We start from the raw sequence: 23,493 nt of genomic DNA, 5'->3' as shown, positions 1-23,493 counted from the left end.
AATACATGCATAAAGTTATTTGGAATGACTTATTTATTGTTGTTTTGAGGACGAATAAAGGCGTATAAGTGTATTGGGTTCTTAAACGCGAAAAATATAACAAAATGCATAGAGTTGTAATCAGTCAAAACTAGAACTGGCCATGACAAATGATTTCAGTGGACATTTTTAGCGGTATTTCATTTTCTTAAGATTTCGGGATTAGGAGGAAATAAATTGTCATATTCTATTACATGCGTTTTTTTGGACAGGCAATAATTTGCGAAAATCACGCGTAAGCAGATTTCTCTAGAAAGTTTAGTTATGAGAATTTTTCCACCCGTCCCAATAACGAGAATTCTTTTAGGTTTACTAAAGGGATATTTTTTCCGGACTTTTTCGAGGTTTTTTTAAAAGATGTTTCGCGAGGTTCATTTTTTATACTTTCAGTCATGGCCGAATAATTGCCCCGGCGGAATTCTACTTTGAGGTCAACTTTTGCCAAAAACGCAAAATACGACTGTGATTTTAGAATATAACAACGAAGATTTCATTATTCGTGCTATATTTTTACTTGTTTTTCCCCGAGCAAAAGCAGAAATGAATTACGCTGTTTATTTAGGTAATTGCGTTTTTGATTTTTGATTGTATTTGAGGAAATCTCGGACGGTTAGTGGCTAAAAGGCAGCATTCTTTACGAGGACAATGCGAAAATCTCTAAGGAGACGGCGCATTTTGCGATTTTCCTGATATTTGTGGGATAAGGTGACGAAAATTGTGTGTCACCATGACTAAGAAAACCTTTTTGAAACCATCTTTTGATCACCCCTTAAACCTTATTGGCTGAGCAGAAAATCGCTGTTTGTTAGTGGAGTTAAATTTACTTTAGCTGAAACCATCAACATTATTACAGGCCACAAGTTTTCAGCCCCCGAACCCGGCCTGAAGGAAGAAACCTAAAAGGCAGAAAAAAGCCTGGTTAACTCGCTAAGTTATACCAAGATTGAAATCAAGGGGGGCAAAAACACAAAAAAGAAATCATTTTGTAATAGAATGCGTAAAACAACGCGATTTCACACAGTGACCCGTATCGTTTTCTTAACCCTGTTTCTCGCGGTTGGATTTGCCGATGGAATAAGGTAAATGCTGATTTTTTAATATCTATGTTTGGGCGTTGTTTTGGCTTAAAATTCGCTCTAAAGTTTTCTCTTTAAGACTTAACCTGTTATTTTAACCGTCTGGAAATGTCAGGAAATGCGAGTAAAATTGTACGAGAGTGATGCCGTGTTACATAAGCTTAATCCATCCTGGGAGAGCAAAAGATTAGGAAAATATTGCGAATTGATAGATAAAGGAAAAATGTAAAAAAAATTGAAGAAGGATGATTAGTGTGCTTCATTTGTCATGAAGTATTTCTAAAAACTGTAAAAATTGTCTTATTTTTAAATGATTGTCGCTTGTTGATTTCACAATCGAGAAAAATCGTGAATTCAATGAAGAATCTTGTTAAACCGTTCGAGTTCTTCCTCAAAATTTTGAAGAGATATGGTTCAACTTTTAAACATAACGAAAAAGCTATAATCTTCCAGAGTATTGAAATTGATATTTTCGCTCAAAAAATAATTTTCTGACATTTGCTTCATTTCGTTTAAAACCGGAAAATTGAACGAAAGTAGTCAGAAAGGTTTGGAGTCCTTTCTTTTACAAGAGTTAATGTTTTTCATGCGTTACGTCCCTGGTTTTTTCAGATTTTTCTTTATATTATTCAATTACGATACAAACCTATTGGTACAAATAAATCTCAACAAAAGAAAAAACTTGTATTATAAGTACGTGTTTAAGACCAATATCGATAACTCAGCTAAGAGAGAGAGAGAGAAAAAAAAACAACCCTTCTTTCGTACAAATTGAACAAATTGCGGGCTATTTACACAAATGTGGACGGTATATTTTCCCATTTCTCGCTTTGAAAATGACTTAAAAATGATGTTATATTTTTCTACAAAATAAAGGCGGTAATAGATCTAAGTTCTCTAGTTCGTTATGTAACTATGTTTTTGAAATATTTTTTAGCAGGAATGAATTGCCCGAAACGTTTGAAGCAGAAGTTGATGGCCTGGCCGACTTAGAAAGAAATCAGAGGTCTTTCCGAAGTTGTAAGTAAACGCGTGTACATTTCTTGTATTTACCATTGTAAATGTTCATATTTCATCTTCAATTGTAAGAAAGATGCTGCGCGGGTTATATAACTTTGCTTATTTTTTAAACCATATTCAGCTCACGATATTATCTAGGACAGAGTGCATTAAGATAGTATTATTTTTAAAATATGTTCGATTTTCGTGCGCGATAATTCTCTGCTTTTTTAAAAACTTGTGCGACTTTAATATTAAAGATTTACTGCCCCTAGCTAATGACTTGCTCTTACTTCATTTAAATCGAAATATATTGTCAACCTGATTTTGTTCATCTTTTTATGTTGTATTTCCAGTGTAGGATTAAAAAAATAGTATTGCGGTTTTATGACAATTACAATGACTAGAAAACGTAAATCGGCGGAAAAAAATAATAAACACGAAAGATTTTTCGGATTTTTAGAAACAGGACAAATTCAGTAATTAAGACCCAAGAAAGTAAAAAAAGGTGTCTGAGCAAAAATTAGAAAACACATTATACTGTGAAGGCCCTGTCTTGAAAAATAATTCACAAATAAAATTTTAGTATTTTATAAACGCAAGTTATATTAAAAAGCCTAAGCCTAGGTTCTAGCTTGAAATTAAATCATTCAGTTCAAAATATTTACTCTCCAAATTCGCGGACGATTTCTGTGAGATTAATGGGAAAAAGGCAAACGAAATCGTAAAAATGAAAATTAAATTTTTTCTTTGATAGAAACGCGAGCGTAGCAACCATTTTGTTCTTGGTTGCTATGTGGTGCTTGACGTCAGAACCCTGTATCACGTGACTAAAAAAGTTAATTTTCACGGCTAGACAAGGAATCAAAATACAGCTTTCATTCATTTGGGCACATCACATTTTTGCCATAAACCCCCGCGGAAAAACTAATAAAAACAGTAGTATTTTGGCATAATAAAGTTAATTTTCGCGGCTAGACAAGAAATTACTTTCACTATTTTCAAATTTTGTCATTAATTCCCCACATAAAAAAAAAACCATTCGTACCATATTTGGCCTTATAAACTTGATATTGCTTCTTTAAATTTTCAGCGAAAAAAAGGTGAAATCCTGATTACTCGAACCTTCCGATAACTCGAATCAAAATTCGTTCCCTTGGATTCGCTTCACTAAGTAGACGACTACAATTTAACGTTTTTTTCAAACTTCCAATTTCTCAAACTAAATTTCGTTTTTCTTGAAGGTTCGAAAAATCGGGATCGCACTGTTCTAACAAAGTTTTAGTTTAATAAAACTTAGTAATCGACAAAATCGAGAAGGTCGAGTTCATTGAAGACACAAGTTGCATGGTTTCATGATTTTTAAAGAACGAATTCATCTTTATTTCGAAAACTGGTCTACGATACTAGGGCATTTTCACAAACACACAAAAGTGGGCTTCCGTCGGACAATGTCTATGGATTAGCGCAATGCAGAAATTTTTTTTTTTAGTTAAAGTGACAACAGCTAACACCGTCGTTTTCTCGCCATAAGGACACGCTAGTTTATACGCACTTGAAGTTAAAACCTCTCCTCTAAATAGTTATATTATGCTAAGGTCTTCCTTTCAGAGTATATTTCCTCTGTTCATAACATAGTAGTTTTGAACAAATCTTAAAATAGCCGGCTACATTACGATTTTTATTATATGGCTAGCTCTGCGAGAGGGCAAGATAAACCAAATCCAGCGCCGCAGTTGGATACTCGAGCGGGCAATATGGGGCTGTCTTGCCCGCTCGGGATTGCCCGATAGGTTCCGCCAGGAAAATATGGTGTTCTTTGCGCCAAATAATAAGTCTTTTATTGACCAAACTTGTTCCGTCAAGATGGCTGGATTTTAAACGGCTGATTATGGACCATAAACACTCGGTCCACAAACATACAAAAAAACTTCACCAATATCCACCCCACGTTTAGTAAATAACCCATATTTAACTTTCTTTTTCAGATGATCCGTACGGAGCGTTAAGAAGGTCAAACGCGCAGCGTCAATTTCCGGTACAGAATGACGACAGCGTCTGTGTTCCAATGTGCGCAAACGGCGGAACATGCGTCAACAATACGTGTGTCTGTCCCGATGGGTGGACTGGGATCGACTGTAAACAAGGTAGGTTTGAAAATAAATATAAGGAGTTAACGTCACCCCCCTCCCCCCACGTTTAAAGTGCGGCTACTCAAACCGGGCCACTTGAAGAAAGTTGACCAATCAAAGCGTAAATTGAGAACAATGGATGGCTATCTTTTTCGTTAACAGACCAGTGACGTTATAGCATCCAGACAATTCCTGATATGTATTTGGAATGTTTTTTTGGTGCGCTTCCACTAATATACCTGTACCTTTCTTCAGTCAAATGGTATTTTCTCGCAGTCGTTATTTGAAGCGTCACGCAGCGATTCTCGTAAGCGTTGTGTGACGATTCAAGTAACGCCTCCACTTATATGCCTGTAACTCCCTTTCAGTCAAAGGGTCTTTTCTCGCAATCGTTAATTGAAGCGTCACGCAACGATTCTGGTAAGCGTTGTGTGACTATTCAAGTAACGTCTCCACTAATATCCTGTACCTCCTTATCTTTCTCCCCCGTTATTTATCACAGCAAAAGGGTATTTAAAAGCGTCACGCAACGATCCTGGTAAGCGTTGAGTGACGACTCAATTAATGTCTCCAACATGTCCAAAGTAACGTTTTGAATTGTGCATGTTGTTTACTGTTTCAGAGAAATGCAACCCTGAATGTTTGCATGACGGCATCTGTAAAAATGGACAGTGTCAGTGTACAGGAGACTGGGAAGGAGACCACTGCCAAAACCGTAAGTAAAAGATTTTTAACAGCCAGCAATCTCTTCTTTCTTTTCGACGCCTGCCACACAGGCTATAAACAGCTTTTTGCCGGATTTCTGTCATAGGTCCCTCCCCACACTAATTAACAGTTATTCGCCAAAGCCATATTACCCGAGTTTTATTGAGCCGCAGAGGAGAAAAACATTACGTTTTGTTTGGTACCTCTGTTTGATCGTTGATGACTTCGTGGGCAACTGCACTTATCGTCTAGAAATGAGCAGTTCCCGTCTGAAAGGAAATAGATTTTGATCTCTCGATCTGACAATTTCATGGCAGCGCAAACTATATGAAACGATTGTTTTTATGATTCATCAAATTGCAGTGATTTTACTCAACAATGTGTAATCAACGACTAATTTATTTTATCTTTATTTCGCTTAGCAAAATGTACCAAGAACTGCCAAAATGGAGCAGCGTGCGTGAACAACGAATGTGTTTGTAGCGGAGGCTGGGCTGGAGATCTTTGCGACAGAGGTAAGAAAAAGGGCTTTATTCTGCAGTGATATTGGTCTTCACGTATAGGCGCTGGTTCTCGGAACCCTTTCCCCGTGCCACTTGCCTCGCAATTTTTTTTTTTCCCACAAAAAAAACGCCGACAGTGGCGCGCTCATCATCTCTTAGACGTCATTTTGCTTTTTAATTTGGTTTTATTTTACTGTGGTTCCCCCACAGTAAGTTATAACATAAAGTATCTTGAGTTCGATTCGAGATATGATACCTATCTCGTAATTCGACTCTTCGCTCCTTACTGCGCAAGCTTGACAAAACGAGCGACTCTCGACTCTCAAGAGTTCCTTTTCAGAACGATTCTGATTATACACTAGAGCTTTATAAAAACAGTAAATATTTTTTAAACAATAAAAATTGGCAGTAAGGCATGAACATGTCAATCGTAAGTCCGTTATTTCGGACTTAAGTCAGACTGACTTGGCTGAGTATGATAAAAAGGGAACTTTGCACGTTTGCACATGTCTTCTTACATAAAAGAACACCTTACTGGGGGGCCGCAAAGGGGTAACCCTGCAATGGATTAGCATCCCATCCAGGTGTTAGTAGAAATACTCCTTTTCACTTAATGCTTCAGAAACCGCGATAAACTCAGGCAGTATGGCCACTGGGCTTGGCGCAGACTTTACCTTTAGTTTCTATTTTAATGTATTTCTATGCATTTTATCTTGGTAGCCACTTGTGATCCGTACTGTCAAAATGGCGGAACGTGTAAATTACCAAACGTGTGTGAGTGTACAGCTGGGTACGACCGCAACACCAACTGCGAAAAATGTAAGTGAACTTCAGCTAGCTGTAGCGCTGAAAAAAGTATTAACTTCAAAAATATTTTCTTGGCGATAGCACGCACTAAGTTTTTCTTGAAAAGTTTTTTTGACAATTTTTATTTCATGGTGTGAACGAACAGCAAAATTTTCTTTACCTAGTTTTCTTTACCAAATTTTCTTTCACATTGTTCATTTGTTCGTTTAAATTAATATAAAAAGTTCCTTTAACAAGTATTATTACTACTATGTACAGCGTTATTTTGCGAAACGTCACGAAGTTTGTTACTTTCTTGACAAGAATTTCTTGCTTAGTCGGACACATGAGCAAGTTTTTTGCTATTTACTAAGGGCCTGTTTATATGGAGGAGAGTTGTCCCTGGTAGGAGGGTAACCCTTTCCCCCGAGCTATCTTTTACCGAGCGTTTATATGAGAAAGTTGTCCTTGTTGACCGAGCCAAACTTGGCCCTCTCGGTTCAAAAGACTGGCGAGAGCTTTTTGAAATATCTATTAAGGCTGCCTTTTTTAAAATCAGGAACGCTGAAACATCGACGAAGACCATTTTAGACAAATTTTCCGCCGACTTGATGCTGTTTTGGCCGATTCTAGCATTTGCGCATGCTCCGTGTGTGTCAACTTGTCCCTGGTAGGCGAGGCAAAAATAACCAAACTGTTTATATGGAAAAAAGTTGGCTCGCTCCCCAGGGTCACCCTACCATCAAAGCGAGTGACCCTCCACCCAGGGTCACCCTGCCCCCCGAGCCAACTTTGCAATTTCTCATATAAACAGTTCGCAGATATTTATAAAGAAACGTATGAAAAGCTCTCTCGCCCGGGGTGGCTCGGTATGGAGGGTAACCCTCCTACCAGGGACAACTCTCTTCCATATAAACAGGCCCTAAGTTCTTCCTTCAGATACTTTTTGCTCCAAAACTGGCACGCCAATTTTTGAAAAACAAACAAACAATCAAACTGCCATTTTTTCGAGCTCACGAGCAGAAACACACTCAGGGAGAACATGTTCAGGTGTAATTAGTTTACCATAACTTCGCCTTTGGAAAGTTAATATTTGGGACACAAACGCAACCGAAGGTAACTTTTGGACAACGCTGTGCTATTTGGGGCAAAAGGTCCAACGAAGAACATTGGAATTCTTCAAGTACAAGAAGTGCTATTTTTCATAAGTGTTATTAGAAAGCTCTTGAAGTATCAATTTTTTTTATTTTTAATGCAATACTGTTTTTTAGCATTGTGTTCTCCTGATTGTGGAGTTGGTGGTATCTGTGAGTACAACGCTACTTCAAGTAAAATGATGTGCACATGCAAACCGGGATTCCACGGCTCTGGATGCGACATAGGTAAGTTGCCTAGCCACGCTAAGTGCCCACAACTACCTACCTACCTACCTACCTACCTACCTACCTACCTACCTACCTACCTACCTACCTACCTACCTACCTACCTACCTACCTACCTACCTACCTACCTACCTACCTACCTACCTACCTACCTACCTACCTACCTACCTACCTACCTGCCTGCCTGCCAAGCTACCTATCATATTGTGTAACATAAATGTAACCTTTAATATATTTTGGTTACAGTGAATCCCTGTTCAATGCCATACAGTGAGGGAGTAAGTGCGCAATTTCTCGATGAAGCCTTTTATATGCAAAACAACGACAAGATTTTTACTGGCAATGCTGCCGCGAAGAATGCTTGTTTCAAGTATCTTGACCAAGTGGATAAACAATGTTCTGTGAAAAATACAACATTCAACCAAGCAGAGTGTGAGAAATATTGCGGTAAGTGACCAGTGATATGGAAATATTTTTAATAGATCCGTTGATAAATTTGCGGCACTGATATCACGTAGCCTTAGCTCTCCATTAATTTTTTTATGAATTTTTAATCCTAAAGAAGCCCTAAAAATGCCATTTTAAAGTTTAAAAATTCATAAAAAATTAATGGAGCAAGAAAAGAAAAATCTGAGAGACCGTTTTTTAGACCAATATATGTAGATCAAATTCCACATAAAAGTTTTGGCTCTCATGTAAATGTGTTCTCAAATAAACCTAATGTTGCACAACATAATTGCAAACAAAATGCTGGCATTGCTTATTATGGTCTATATGATCAAAACAGAATCCAAAATTACAATCTTTATTCAATAAGCTTTCAGAAAATATATACTTTATTGGGGTTATCATTGATGATTTGCACGCAATTTGACTTGGAACGAAAACGCCAATTTTCCTTCTGTGATACCTTAATTCCAATTTCTTTTCATAATTTCTATCAATCATTGTTTTGCAGTTCCATCAGAGACAAACGACATCTGTAAGAAGATCTGGAATCCCATTGGCTATGGAATCGCACCGAGTTCCGTGAAGCGTGCCAACGAGTCATTTTACTACGACGCTAGCAGCAAATCGTGCAAACCTTTCAACTCGCTGGGTTGCCTTGGAAACGCAAACAACTTTGTCAGCGAGCAGAGCTGCAAAGTAAAATGCACCCGTAAGTTACTCTATTTTCATATTTTCTAGCCCTTGTCAAACTGTGCGAACGTTAGAGCCAACATCTTCCAACATTATTAAGCCTAATTGGGTCGACTACGAAAAGCCCATTTATTTTCCTAGTCTGTTGAGCGAGAAGTGCAAGGTCGGAAACCGCCGTGCAGAATCTGGGAGCGAGACACCTCTCGGCCCCAGATTTTGTCCAGTTTGTGCCTACATGGAGAGAATGATCGTATTTGTAAAGGTTAATCGAAAGTACTCGTAAAACCAAAACTATATTTCATTGACTTGAAATGTCCTTGAGGTGATCAAATGCTTTTCCCACGTAACATAGGCCACAACTTGAACCTATTGTAAGTAGCTGAAGAGAAGGTAGTAATTCGAGGTAAAGTTTCTTTGTTAGAAATCTTGAGATACTTAAAGCACCAACATCCATCAAGTTCTATTTTCTCCTTGAATTGTTACTACATTCTAAGCAAAAAGGATATGAAAAGAAAGAATATCACGAACTTAAAGATTTTGTCTTTATGAACCCCCAAGTTCTTGGCGCTGATATATGTGTAGCAATCATTAGGGAGAACTTAATATTATCTTGAACAACAAGCCTTGAAGCGTAACGTTTTTGTTCTTCAGCTTCTTCACGCACCTTGGATTTGGTTAAAACGTTTTAAGCTGTAATAAGTTTAATTAACGGGTGTACTGGCATCGCTGCTTTATTGTGTTTTTCTAATAAACTCCTTTTATCAATTTTACAGTTGTTGCCCCCACTAACGTTGCACCACCGCCGACCATAGATGGTAAGTCTATTATTATACACGCATCAACCTCATCTTAAGACAGTTTTGTCTGTACTTGCCAAAGAATATCTTTTAAACTACCCAAATCTCGCTTCCAACCCGCCCTCTTAACGTAGTCGCCCTCTTGACGGTAAACCGATGCCAGCCTGGAGAGGTCTTGAGTCACGTTTGCCTTGTGTAGTTTCATTTCCTTACCGGAGTTAACACCCAGTGACCGCGATAACCTAAGTTAATGCTTTTTAACTGGTGCTTTAATTTCCCCACATGTAATTTATTTTAAGACGAGACCTAAGCACTGGGTAGAGCAAGCTGGCTAAAGGCTGGTGGGAGGGGGGAGTCTGAGATATTCCAATTCATAAATTGCGAGGGAATAACTCACGCTTACATAGTGGAAGGCCTTCGCCCACCACCCCAAGAGAGACCTCTCGCGATTTATACAGAAGTACAAACTTTTAACCTAATGTTTCTTTGTTTTTGACCGTTATAGCACCAGGAAGTTGTTTTGTCAATGGCAGAGAGCACTTCAACACCTTCGACAACACTGGCTACAGATTCTCAGGTCCCTGTTCATCAATGCTTGTCTTGGACAGTGAGAACCCTGAGCAGTTCAAGGTTGTTCTCAATGGTGACCCGAACTGTGATATCTACAACCCGTGCCAAAAATCTTTGGACTTGATTATAGATGGCGTAAACGTGCATTTGGGGAAAAAGACTAACACTTCATTTGTCGTGAAAGTGGAGGGAAAAGCGATTGATCTTCCACATACAACGACGGCACCGTATATGAAAAAGGTCAGTGAATTTTAATTCACTTGTCTAGAGCATGGGATAAAGAAAATAATCTGAGTTCAGTCAATGCCATTGCCAAGACAGTTACAATTGTTTTTCCACTATCATTTCAATTTTTTTGTACTGAAAAAAAAAAATGCATTTCACCACCCGAGATCGAACCTGGCACCTCCGGCATGCTATCATCCCCTTCTCCCCACTACACCACCGCGTTGATCCGCCAAACTCCCGAAACATTTAATTTTATAAGGTGGTTTTCTTTGCTGTTACTTCTATGATAACTGGCCCTATCTCTAACCAAATTTCTATCTCGAGGAAGATGAATTGGGTGCGTGAAGAAAGACTTATTCGCTCAAGCTATTAACTTCGCAGAAATTTAAACGAAATCCTCGAAATAATTTTCCCTGTCTTCTTGAACGGGACCTTTTCCAAATCGCAAAACAGATATCAACCATCAGTTCCTTGTCTTAAGAAAGTTCTTATGGCAAAGTGACTCCTAATAGAACTTCAACCAACCTCCTATCATATCATACAAGCGTGAGAAATTTCTTAAAGATATACTCGTTCTGGCAAAACTATAAGAAAGGCTAAAAAAAAAAAACGCGCGTGGGGGGCGTGAATTTAGTCTTGTCAAGCCTATTTAAACAGTTATGGTAAGGCACCTAACACTCTATCTGGCATGTGCAACGATTTTTTGACACGTAGTCACGAACTGTTTTCTTTTTCCCTTTCAGAGCGGCCGCTACGTTTTAGTGAAATCCCAGGACCACATCAACATTCTGTGGGACGGTCAGCAAGACGTCATAATCAAAGTCCCTGACAGCTACAAGCTCTCTAAAGATCATAAGCTGGTCGGCTTGTGCGGTCTTTATGACGGAAACGGTACCAACGACTTCACCGACATCCAGGGCAATGTGAAACTGAACCCCACGCAAGACGAAATCAACGCCTTTGCGGACAGCTTCAAGCAAAAGACCACTTGTGACAACAGTCTGGTTATAAAGCCGCCCAAGAGGACAACAGCAGAGGTACTTGCCATTGAGCGTGATTGCAGTGTTATTGAGAATCCCGCATTCCAGCCCTGTCATAACCTCGCCGATTATAAACCGTTCTTTGGGATGTGTATGTCCGATATGTACAAAACGCAGTACACAAACAGGCAAGACGCGATGTGTGACTCTCTCGCGTTGTACGCGCGTGTCTGCGCGTGGTATCACAACACCACGCTTAAGGGATGGAGAACACCTCAACTTTGTCGTAAGTAAACATATTTAATGATCGGAAAATAATTTTCTCCCGACATTATTGATAAACCAACAGGGTATCAAAATGATAATTTCTATGAATTGGTTGGCATGGGATCGCGACAAATTGATAGCGTCGCATTTATCGTGATAAACAGATCATAACTAAGATTGCGACATAATAATTTAATAATAATTTAATTTACATAGCACTAAAATTATATAAAAATATTCTAAAGCGCTTTACAGGTAAGATGAAATCGTATAAAATATAAAAAATATAAACTATTAAAATTATAAAGATAATTATTAAAACGATCAAGAAAGATTAAGAAGAGTAAAACAATTTATATGCCATCTTAAAAAAGATATGTCTTCAGCATTGACGTACAGAATATATCAAAGGTTTAAACAGAGAGCAAAGCGTAGATCGTAACATAGAGAGTAACGCATAGATCGTGACATCGAGGGTAACGCATAGATCATGACATAGTGAGTCGTAACTTGGACCTCTAAGCAAAGACCGTGACACTAGAGGGTAGAGCATTGTTGGTGACAAGAGCACAGTTCGTGATACAGAGTCGTGACATAGACAGTATAACATAGATCATGACATAAGAGAGCATAATATAAATCGTATTTCATTTAAAACATAAGTCGTGAGATAGAGCCTAAATTCTTGAAAACCTCTTTCTCAAAGCAAACTAAAGATAAACTTTCCCAATACTCAGGACATTCAGTTTATTCTGAACGTTCGAAATGCGTTCAAAGCACAATCCAAATGGGTCTTGTTTGTCTAATAGCTTTACAATGTCCTGTTGGGTTCGAGTACAACGAATGTGGATCATCCTGCCCTCTGACATGCCGAAACATAAACAGTGACAAGGCCAAGTGTAACTCACCGTGTACTGATGGATGCCATTGTCCTGAGGGCAAGTGGCTGGACGGCAATGTGTGTGTTGAAAAAAGCCAGTGCTCTTGCTTGTACCGAAAGGTGACATACCCCAATGGAGCAATAAGGGCGGAGCCTTGTGAAACATGGTGAGAATTACTTTGCCGGTCTGTTTGTGTATTTGTTGTCTGTGTCTTTGTTCAAGTGTCAGCTCCAAATTATTCGTCCACTTCAAAAGTCTTCGTCAATGTTTTGCTATCGCATTCCGAGTCAAGTAAGTGCTGTAATATGTGCATTTCTCGTCCTATAATTTTATTATAGGTATCTTATCAGTAAAAAGGCCAACAAAAATTGTAGTTCGGCAGATATCAATCCCAATCGTTGGATGTCTTCGGGTGATCTTTGGACTACACAGAGTAACCTCGGCATCCATTAAGTGTCTTCGTGTTTCATCGGACTAACTTCGAAAATTGTCGTCGTATTTTCCACTCTTAGTACAATAATGCACTCATGTTACACTTTTTTTGCCCTCGTGTTACTTAAAAGCTGCTTTTTTTTTTCACCAAAAAGAATTGAATATTATTTTAATGTTTATTTATTTATTTTAAGCATATTACAGCACGGAGCAAAGGGCAATCTACTAGGCGTGGTATTTACGAGGGACGAAATAACAAGAGCTACTTATCGTAATTTATTAGCTCTGGAAAATGTGTTTTTGTCAGTGTGCTTTGAAAAAGCATAGCGTAGAATGCCTATTGTTCTCGGGACATTTTCTTACAGTTAAAGAAAGTTTATAGATCTGTCATGACGCTTGTTAATATTCATAGACGCTAAGAAAGAGCTGTTTTCATTGGTTGCTATGAATGCGCGACACTACTCATTAGATCATGCTAGGGCGGCAAACTAAACAATGAACTCAGCGCCTATTGTTTCTTTCTTTCTTTCTTTCAATAAAACTCACCGCACTAAAATTCTTCGTTCGCTTCGCGAAAGTGAAACATTCACGCATAACCCATTTTCGCTTAATGGTTTTGCATTTGCTTTTTCATTTTGCTGTTAGGGAAGTTTCGTTTTTGGTTTTGTCGAACTCATTCACTTGATTGGTTTAACTTTGCTAATGCAATGATTTATTATTTTTTTTTAGCACATGTAACGGAGGAGAGTGGTTGTGTAAAAAGAAACCTTGTCCAGGTCAGTGATTTAACTAAGTGTAATCAAATCAGTTAATGAAACACTCGAATTAATCTTGTACCTTGCTATAGAAAATTAAACTTGTAAAGGGACATGGAAAAATAAGAATGGACGTCAACGAGAACAAGAAAGTAATATTTCTTGATGATGGTAATTAACCCAAATAGCAAAGACTCAACAGAAACAAAATAAGATAGCTCTCTGAACAAGGTTAAAAGATCAATTTAATATGTCAAACAGAGCAAAACAATTAATAAATTTCCTGCAACTGGGAGTTTTCAAAATTTTGAGTCAAGAAAACAGATATTACTTTAATTCACGAAAATTAAGGCGTCAATTTAAGGACGTTTAAATAAGTGCAAATGTTAATAGTTCACCGTAACTCCAAGAATATCGTGTAAAACGGTTGCTAGCTGCGAAGGTTGTGACCTTTACCTTGCATAATATTGTCTTATTGGGGTTAAACAGTTCCTTTATGTAGCCTTCCTTTTTTTTAAAAAAAAATATTGCGTTAATACAACCTTCCGCTTAGGTCTAAAACATGATTTATCGCATTTTCGGGCCACGTGGGCAGCGCATGCGAAGCATAGCCACTATGAGAACACGACGGTTGCGATGAAACCTTAGTTTAATCGTAATTTTGTTTTCAGGTACTTGCTCGGTTATCGGCGATCCTCACGTCACCACATTTGATGGCAAGTCTTACACGATGCACTTGAAGCAGTGCGCCTATGTCCTGTCCGAGCACTGTCACCTGCCTAACGGAACAGACAGGGGTTTCTCCATCACAATTCGTAACAGGTACTGCTCGTCTTTGTACTCACACTGCAGACGGGAGCTGCTCGTGAATGTCACAGGAGAGCCTTTCTTGATACTGGACGTCGATGATGATTCGAAGAAACCAACCGCGTCCATTGAGACCGAACATGGCAGCACCACAAGCGTCACAAGGGATTACTCCACGGAGAAGATGGACGTCGAGTTTTTGGGTGATCGAAATATTTTCATTCACGTCGACTTACAGGTATTTCACTTGTTCTTGTTCGCAGACTCAGAAGTTTCTGTAGCCTTGTAGTACATAACAAAAGGCACTTTCGGTCATCATCATCATCATCATCATCATCATCATCCTTTATTTAAACACGATCAGATTTTAACATACTTCTCAATAACTTTCATGTTAATGGTCGATTTCAGTGGCTACAGACAATCTAAAACAAACAGTACTAAATAAAAGTATTACTCAATGGCTTTCATTTAAATACTCGCACACTAAGGTTTTATTCAGAGACCTTAAAATCTCCTTGTACAGTGCAATAACAATAAAAAGCACCACTAAAAGTACTACTCAATAGTGACGTTATTGTAAAAGTTAAATGTAAAGGCTTAAACAAAGAAGGGGTTATTGGAGGGTTTTAAAATTTCTCCCCGAAAGTAAAACTAATTTGTTCTTTTTATCCCACAGAATGGTGTCGCATTTTCAATCCACTGGACGGGTTATAACACGTATTTGACGGTGAACTCGACATTAAAAGATCAAACTTGTGGTCTCTGCGGCACGTTTAACGACATGAAGGAAGACGATTTTCACATGCGCAGTAATGACGATATTGTGACCATCGACGAGTTCGCACAGGAGTGGTTGGTCCCAGATCGCTCAGTGGAAAAATGCGCCTCGGAAAGCGTCGTCAGCTCCATCAATTACTGCGACATCTATCTGCAGAACAAGAACTGGACTCTGGAGCAATGCAGCGTCATCAAAGATCCCGCCGGGCCTTTCGCCGATTGCCATAACGAAATCAGTTATAAGGAGTACCATGAGAAGTGTATACAGGACGGCTGTCGATGCGAGGGGTGCCTGTGTAACGTGATTTCTGGATACGCCAAGGAGTGCGCGAGGAAGGACATCGATGTGAACGGATGGCGAAATTATGTTGCGCGCTGCGCTCAAGGTGAGAAAACTGTTTCATTACCAGGCCTAGGGGGGTAGATTGTTATGCCTACTTGACCAACTCGCTTCGACATGAGTTACATACATATATACATAGACTATTTTTTCTCTCGAATTTTAAAGTATCTTATAATATTTACGTATATTAACAATAGTAGCTAATATCTTCGAGAAATACAATAAAATACTCTAAAATCAGACGTTACACATTTAGAAGAAACTAGAATCTTCAAATAAAATTTATAGCGAAAAAAATCTATATATAAACAAAATGTGTCTAAACAAAAGTCATTCCCTGAATGTTCTTTTTAAACTCTGTAAAATCACTTGTTTAATACAGTCTGGTAACGCATTCATTTGCAATGCTTAGCTGGGAAGTAAGAAAAAGAATTAAGGCCATAGTTCGTTGTTTTTTCCTTACAAAGTGACAAAATGTAAATGCCACGTAGATAGTAACAGGATGACCGAAGTGAAAACATATTTTTCATGCAATCTTCTTCTAAACCAAGCTCGACATTTTGCTTCAGATTTCAAGTGCGGAGCAGACATGGTTCTTGAACAGTGCCACAGACACGACAATGGTTCCTTGGCTTGTCCTCAAACCTGCGAGGATTTGGATCCTGATCAAGAAGGCGACTGCCAGAGGTATGCACGACTCGCTTATCATGATCAAAAACAGACCTGCTAAACAAATCAGTGAGTTGGTCAGGCCACTGCTCCGTCGCGCAGCAAAGTAGTCGCCCAGTCGCTTAGTCACTCGTTCACCCAGTCGTTTTGGAACTTAGTCACCGAGTCACTCAATCAAGCAGTCGCTCAGTTGCTTTATAACTCACCCTCTACGTCATTAAGTTTTCCAGTCGCTTAGTAACTAAGTTATTCCGCTGCTAAGTAAAGTCCTTTAGTCACTCAGTCGTTTTTGCACTTAGTCTCTCAGTCACTCAATCAAGCAGTCACTCAGTTTCTTTATTACTCACCTTCTACGTCACTTAGTTTTGCATTCACTTGGTAACTTAGTTACACCGCTGCTAAGTAAAGTCCTTTAGTCACTCACTCGCTGTGTAATTCAGTCGGTCTTTCAATCGTTCGTTCGTTCGTTCGTTCGTTCGTTCGTTCGTTCGTTCGTGCGGTCGTGCTTGCGTTCGTTCCTTTGCTCGTTTAATCATTGGTACGTTTGTCCGTCCATTCAGACGGTCAGTAGGTCATTTGAAGAAGACAGAAAGCAAAAATTATGGAAGATGTCTGTAGCTTAGAATGCTATACTTGCGTTTATATGCGTCAAATAATTTTCAATGTTGTTTGTCTCTGTAGGCGCGGCTGTGTTGAAGCTTGCTATTGTAACGATACAGACATGGTCCTGCGAGGAGATAAATGCGTACAAAAAACGGACTGCCCCTGTTACTTTGAAGGCAAAGAGTATGAGAAAGGAGCAACAAGAATTCAGCAGTGTAACACTTGGTAGGTTGACTGTTTTTGCTAAGTGTTTGTTTGAGTGGTGCAGGGTAATGAAATTGTATCAATGAAGCCACAGGGCACAACCTAGGGTAGCGGGGGTGGGGAGGGGAAATTTTCTTCGCGAGCTCTCACTGCAATAGCGTGTTCCCGGTGTTCGGTTTGTCGGTTAAATCGAGTAAATCCCGTTCTTCCCGCTGCTTCCCAATAAACGGAACTTCTGAAAGAGGCTGTGACTGCAAGATCAAAGTTTCTATCAACAAATGATTTTTCCATGAATCAACTATTTAATTCCAGAGAAAGTAAGAATGAGAAGATAGATTTTTTAAGATGCTTTAAGAATGCCGATAAATAATGATTTACTGATAGTTGATCTTGTAGTCATTTTTTGCCAGCCTGACAAATGCTCAACCGCATTTGCTACCAGGCGCATTATTGATGGAAAGACGTCACTTGCTTAGCAAACTGAGTTCTACTTTACCAATAGTTGGTCTCTTTGCGATACTTACTGGACTTTATGATTTATTCGTTTAACTTTTTTCCTTATTAGTACCTGCAAAGGAGCCGGACAGTGGGAATGTACTGCTCAGGACTGTAATGGTATGTATAGTATAAAGCACACATCGAAAATCTGGGAACAGTCATGTGGAAACGGTTACCAATCAGTCGGATAATATCCGGAGTCGTCACAGTACGGATTAAAAAGCATTCGCTTTAAATTGTAGGATTCATTATTTGGGGAGACGCGACCAAACCGGGACATTTTTGTTTCAGATTCGCCCACAAGTGCGTAAACGGCAAAACGAGTCCGGCAGCAAAACAATTCCAGATTAGTCACGAATCCAGAAACTAGTGTAAACGTGGTATCCGCTCAAAGTTCGAGCAATAAGGGCAAAAATGAAATACTAAAAATCTACTCATATCACGGAACATTTTGAATACAATTTGAAACACCTCACTTTAATTCATTTTTCTAAGTGACGTCACGATGAAATTACTAAGCATTGTCGAGAAAGTTTATGTAACACCTCGTTAAAATGCTAAAAACGCTGTTATTTTGTTTTCAACTTACGTGAAACGCCCGTTTTATTAAAATATGGACAACTTAAAATAAAGTTTTCTCTCGTGGGTCAGTTTGAGAGTGGAAGTTTCAAAAAGCTCTTCTTAACTGTACTCAAACTTTTACCATGCTATGAGTTTTCTTTGTTCACTTTAATTTTTTAATTTTTTGCTTGAATGTTTAGCGGAAACCGTCTTAAAATAGTGCGTTAATGTCATTCAGTTCTATACCATGGACACAACACGTTTATGTTTGTTCGTCTTTACAGAGTTGTGCAAAAGCGTGGGCAAAGTGTACTCCGACTGTGGTGTCACCTGTGACAACTTCTTAATGAGTGACGCAGCACGAGCCTCCCGGTGCAAGCCGGGATGCTTCTGTCCGGGAGACCAACTGCTTCTTGAGAATGGCACTTGTGTGGAAAAGAATGAGTGCGGCTGTAAACACAACAACAAGTTTTACCAGAAGGGTGACTCCAACCCTGTTGATTGTTCAAAGTAAGTGTTTGGTTCAGTGCAATCCTGCAAAACTGATTGTTTCTCTCACGCAATAAGACTACGATTCCGAGTTTTCTGTGAGCGACTAATCAACGAGGCCGAGTTGACTAGCGCTTATAGAAAACAAGGGCAGGTAGTCCAGTTGTTTTAGTGGAAAATAAAACTTAAACCTACGATTTTATGTACTTTTGTAACTTTGGCTTAAATGCACTAAAATTAAAACGTTTTTTCTTGTGCAAAAATTTGATTTATATCCATTTGATTGGGAAACATTCATCATTTCTTATCCTTTACGTCTATTGTCGAATGCCAGAACGACCAACATTTGTGTTACCGGTGCGTGCGTTGCGTTACATGTGCTTTCAGTGAGTGTGCTTTGCTTTATTGATGTAGGTGCGTTGCGTTTTGGCTGTTACGTTCTCTCGAAAGTAATTCGCCCTTTAATGTCATTTTACACAACGCGTACGATCTGTGAGGGTCATGAAGCAATGGAACACAGATCGTATAGCTGCTAAACTGCACTAAGCACGTTGCGTTACCGATCTGTGTGCGTTGCATTACCATTAAAATGTAACGGTTTGTTTCTTTTCCCACCAGGACCTGTAACGGAGCACGTGAGTGGATCTCCGACAACACGATCGATCCATCGCCGGAGTACGAGTGCGCCTCGTACGGTCAGGATCAGTACCGAACCTTTGACGGTCGATGGATCGTCTTCCATCAGGAACGATGTGAGTTTACGATGTTGGAGGGAGACGGGGTCAAGATCTCGGTCAAGAACGAGCCCTGCAGGTATGTTGCTCTGTTAAAATAAGGAAAAAAACGATTAGAAAAACAAACAAAAAATATTTTTTTACTGAAAAGCCAAGCTTTGTGATCTGAAGTCAATTGGCGATCAGTGTTTTAAATCTGTATATAGCCATACATGAAATCCGGGGTCGCAGAGTAAGCCGCTGGATATCAGAGAATTAACTCTGTAGTAATTTGAAGTGCTGAAAATAAACCGATGAATTTCCTTCTGGGCGTAAGGAAATACAGGAACCACATGGATTGGTGGACGACACGAGAAAAAGAGATTTGAACCCACGACCTCCGAAACTGTTTGCTAATGCACCTTGAAGAAGGGTGGATTGATTTCCTGAAAGGTGGGCCTTTATGCTTTGAAGCCTGTAGTTCGATGTTTACCAAAGGAATCCATGTCCTCTCAACATTACGGGCCCAAAAATGTCGGATACCCGGGCTCTCGGCCTTTCCCAAACAGGGCTCCAGCTTTGTGGCAAACGTTTAAAGGCTTTATGCTCTTCAAAACAATATAAGAGATCGAACATGAAGCAGCATAACAAGGGCTGCAGTCTCCACGGGGAAACATTAAGAGCGCCCAGGCTCCGCCCTTCCCCCTCTCTTCCCGGAACCCTGTGTCATCACTCTTTGTTTTGGTTCGTGATACTACTCTAACAATGACTGAATGTTGTCTTTGTTTTCCCTTACAGGAATTCGCTTGAGTTACAGATGTGCAAACGAGTCGGTATCGAGCTGGAGGGAGGGAAGTCTTTTGTGGATTTGTTTCAGAAAGAGTTCTCGATCATGCACAATCAGAATACAAAATCCTTCAAACCCGGCGAGTATCCAGAGCCATGTCAAATGGAGATTCCTAATGTCGAGATCTTCCACGTCGGCTTGTTCCTTATTGTTCGTATTTACCAGCCTAACAACCCCTTCTTTGTCAAATTTGAGGTAAGCAGTAGTAAATTAGCAAATAAAAAGTCTTAACCATATTGTATTGTTTAAAGCACGCAGGAAGTCAAGAGAACGAACGAAGTATAGCAGTCGTAGCTGCCCTTGAACCTCAACGGATACACTCGGGCAGAATTAACTAGCCGCATAATTAACTGACAGCATAATTAACTAGCCGCATAATTAACTGTTGCATAATTAACTAGCCGTATAATTAACTAACCACACAATTAAGCAGCCGCATAATTACTGACAGTAGCTGCATTATTAAATTACCGCATAATTAACCGACCGCATAATGAATTAGCTGCATTATTAATTGGCTGTTTTAGAAACGTTTCCGACGTAGCGGAGGTTTTCATGGCAGTTTAGATTATAGATTGGCTTAAAGTCCTTTCAAAAAACCGCGGACCTGATAGAAGGCATTTAGAGAGGTTCAAAGGAAAATAGAAACCTCGAAAAAAATTGTCAAAATCTTGAATGTGAACGCAGAATAAATCAAGTCAGAATGAATCACAAGTTTAACTGATAACGGTTTAATGATAGAAGTTAAGCTCTCGTCCAACTCTTTCACCTTATATATCGCGTGAAAAACTGAAAAGCTGCAAGGACTTTGAGGGTATACTTTAGAAGGTTCAGTGAACACGACTAAAACGTTACCCTTTGATTTTACATTTGTTGTTATAGGTGCGATTTGATCAAGGTTCTCGTGTGTACGTCACACCGAATCCAACGTACAAAAAGGCCAATAAGTTGAGCGGTATCTGCGGTAATTTCAATGGACTTAGCCAGGACGACTTATTACTTCGCGATAAAAACACAATGGCCGCGGATGACACAGAGTTTGGATATGAATGGCGAGATGAAGAAGATTGTCCCTACCCAGTCAGTCTTGACCCATGTCTGGAGAATCCTGATCGGCAAGGCTGGGCCGAGAAAGGTAAATAAAAATAAAAAAAAAAATAAAAATTATGGAAATTTGCAGTGGCATTCAACGTATCTTTTCATTCAGTGACACTGTAAATCCGAGGAAACAAATATTGTTAATTAATCAGAAACTTGTTACAGTCTAACTACTCCAATCAAGGCCACCTGACAAAGTTTTGTGCAAATTGATAAATGAAAACCTCGCACGTTAAAATGGATTTGCTACAAAATAATTAATTATCAATATAAGGAAGCTGCACGCTACAGAGACACTTAATGTATGTCCTTTTTTATCGCTTTTACACTCAAATACGTTTAGTAAATTTGCAAAGAATTTGCGCATTTTTGTAGTTTTTCAAAACCAATATATCCTTGAACCGCTACATAAAATAGCAATGATGGTTCACATAATTTTATTAATTTCTATATCTACGATCCACTTCTTATTAGGGGTTTGTTATTCTCTGCTGATAACCTTCTTTTGTTTTATTTAGGATGTAATGAAATCAAAAGGAATGCAAACTTTAAACAGTGTCACGACACAGTGGACCCCGAGCCTTACTTCCAGGCCTGTAAGCATGAAGCTTGTCTTTGCCACAAGGGAGGTGACTGCGCATGCTTTTGTTCAGCGGTCGCGTCCTACGTACGAGCTTGTAATCAGTATGGAATCTCAATCACGTGGCGTCGGGAAGGCTTTTGCGGTAAGTTACAGGAAAATTTTTTTTGTCAACGGCATGGTAGCACAATTTGCCGAGTTTTAACTGTTACCTTAAAAACAAATCTATTTTCCTAGAGTTTCTTTAAGTAATTTTCCTATTGGAAAGCGTAATCGTAATAAATAAGGAAAATAACGCAATGGAGGAGACAATAACCTTCGACAAACAAAGATTACCGAAAAAAGCCGTGTATGAATACAAAAACATTTATTTAAGGGGTTGTATCACGGAATTTCAGCCAACGTCGGTCCTGACCAACTAGTCATTGAATTAAATGGAATATCACAATAAAGGTTTAAAGCTCAAAAGAACTCAAAAGAAAAGTAGAAAAAGCCAAGAAGGGATAGGAAAATTAAAAAAAACGTTGCCCCAGCATGTTTTCAAGTGTTTCTCAGTTTGCGAATAAGTGTCTATTTAAGTGCTCGGAAATTTCCCCTGTTTGTTATGTGGCCGCGATTTTACCAATGAATGGCCATTGCTCCGCCAATTTGAAGTTTAGAGCTTATAATAAATGAAAATAAACAGAAGGGACGGACTATGTCTATGTCAGAAGGAACTGACCATAATTTTCTTGGAGGGGGGTATGGAAAATTTTCCTCTGCAAACTTTTTGTAGTTTATGCAGCTCTACAAAACTTTTTTCTAAATGTAAACTATTTTTTGTTTTACATATGGTGTTTGCAAACAATTTATTTTGTCTTTCTAGGCCCTACAAACAATTTTTTCTTCGATATTTTTCATACCCCCCCACCTCTCCTCCAAAAAAATAATAGTCTGTCCCTTAATGCTTATTACTGTTCATTTCCAGAACTGCCTTGCTGCCGACCTTGTGAAAACACCGGTGGATACCTTGCCAATATTAGTTTACCAAGCACGTGCGAACAACCCCCCAAAGACTGCCAAAAACTGGGAGCAAGGTGCTGCCGCGGACCACGTGTGGAAGGATGCTCTTGTCCAATTGGTGCGTACTTTGATGGAAAGAAATGTGTCAATCAAACCGGAGAATGCGAAAGACCTTGCGTTTCCACAACTGTTGTCACGTCATCTTCTACTGTGTCATCCTCAAGTAGCGTTAGGTGGGTTAATCGAGGGTTGTCACGTAACAACTTGTGTCACGTAATCTCAATAAAACCAATTGTTTTTATACCATTTAAACACGTAACTAAACCTCCTAAGCGTGACTTAGCTGATTTTAAAACTCATATACTGTAGGCAGGTTGTGTGACCTTTGATTCTTTCACACCTAAAAAGGCTTTTATTCCTTTTCTTGGGCGAAATCCATTAAATACAAATGAATGTTTCAGTTTGTAGTGAAAGCGACTACCTTAGCACCAAGACATAGATGTTTACAAGAATTTCTCTATTTTAAAATTTTGAAGTAATTCTGCAAGAATTATGCTGAACAAGATTGTTAATTGTAATTGTGCAATCTTTGAGAATTCCGCTCATGTTGTTTTTACTTTAGTTACT

The 23,493-nt window shown here is 39.0% G+C and overlaps 1 protein-coding gene across 10 annotated transcripts in view; it reads left to right on the top strand.

Moving 5' to 3' along the window:
* The first annotated feature begins 902 nt into the window (after nucleotides 1-902).
* The window catches only part of LOC144630188 (uncharacterized), a 64,577-nt gene continuing 41,986 nt past the window's right edge, over nucleotides 903-23,493 (top strand). For 7 of the 10 annotated variants that reach the window (XM_078488496.1, XM_078488497.1, XM_078488500.1 and 4 more), the window contains exons 1-25: nucleotides 903-1,118; nucleotides 2,053-2,135; nucleotides 4,103-4,261; nucleotides 4,869-4,961; nucleotides 5,374-5,466; nucleotides 6,175-6,273; nucleotides 7,512-7,622; nucleotides 7,869-8,069; nucleotides 8,581-8,781; nucleotides 9,536-9,577; nucleotides 10,065-10,369; nucleotides 11,101-11,623; nucleotides 12,414-12,651; nucleotides 13,647-13,693; nucleotides 14,344-14,717; nucleotides 15,159-15,645; nucleotides 16,172-16,289; nucleotides 16,953-17,099; nucleotides 17,644-17,693; nucleotides 18,422-18,647; nucleotides 19,245-19,439; nucleotides 20,138-20,381; nucleotides 21,069-21,321; nucleotides 21,803-22,009; nucleotides 22,832-23,099. In XM_078488496.1, coding sequence (XP_078344622.1) covers nucleotides 1,033-1,118; nucleotides 2,053-2,135; nucleotides 4,103-4,261; nucleotides 4,869-4,961; nucleotides 5,374-5,466; nucleotides 6,175-6,273; nucleotides 7,512-7,622; nucleotides 7,869-8,069; nucleotides 8,581-8,781; nucleotides 9,536-9,577; nucleotides 10,065-10,369; nucleotides 11,101-11,623; nucleotides 12,414-12,651; nucleotides 13,647-13,693; nucleotides 14,344-14,717; nucleotides 15,159-15,645; nucleotides 16,172-16,289; nucleotides 16,953-17,099; nucleotides 17,644-17,693; nucleotides 18,422-18,647; nucleotides 19,245-19,439; nucleotides 20,138-20,381; nucleotides 21,069-21,321; nucleotides 21,803-22,009; nucleotides 22,832-23,099 — 4,850 coding nt within the window. In that variant the 5' untranslated portion in view covers nucleotides 903-1,032. The remainder of the gene's footprint in view (nucleotides 1,119-2,052; nucleotides 2,136-4,102; nucleotides 4,262-4,868; nucleotides 4,962-5,373; nucleotides 5,467-6,174; nucleotides 6,274-7,511; nucleotides 7,623-7,868; nucleotides 8,070-8,580; nucleotides 8,782-9,535; nucleotides 9,578-10,064; nucleotides 10,370-11,100; nucleotides 11,624-12,413; nucleotides 12,652-13,646; nucleotides 13,694-14,343; nucleotides 14,718-15,158; nucleotides 15,646-16,171; nucleotides 16,290-16,952; nucleotides 17,100-17,643; nucleotides 17,694-18,421; nucleotides 18,648-19,244; nucleotides 19,440-20,137; nucleotides 20,382-21,068; nucleotides 21,322-21,802; nucleotides 22,010-22,831; nucleotides 23,100-23,493) is intronic. The other 3 variants (XM_078488501.1, XM_078488503.1, XM_078488494.1) reach the window with 2 other exon arrangements.

Source organism: Oculina patagonica, chromosome 11 (assembly GCF_052425735.1).
Source record: "Oculina patagonica isolate OP01 chromosome 11, crgOcupat, whole genome shotgun sequence".
Classification (NCBI taxonomy): domain Eukaryota; kingdom Metazoa; phylum Cnidaria; class Anthozoa; order Scleractinia; family Oculinidae; genus Oculina; species Oculina patagonica.
Note: the sequence above shows the minus strand (reverse complement) of the source record. Positions and strands in the feature narration are given on the sequence as shown.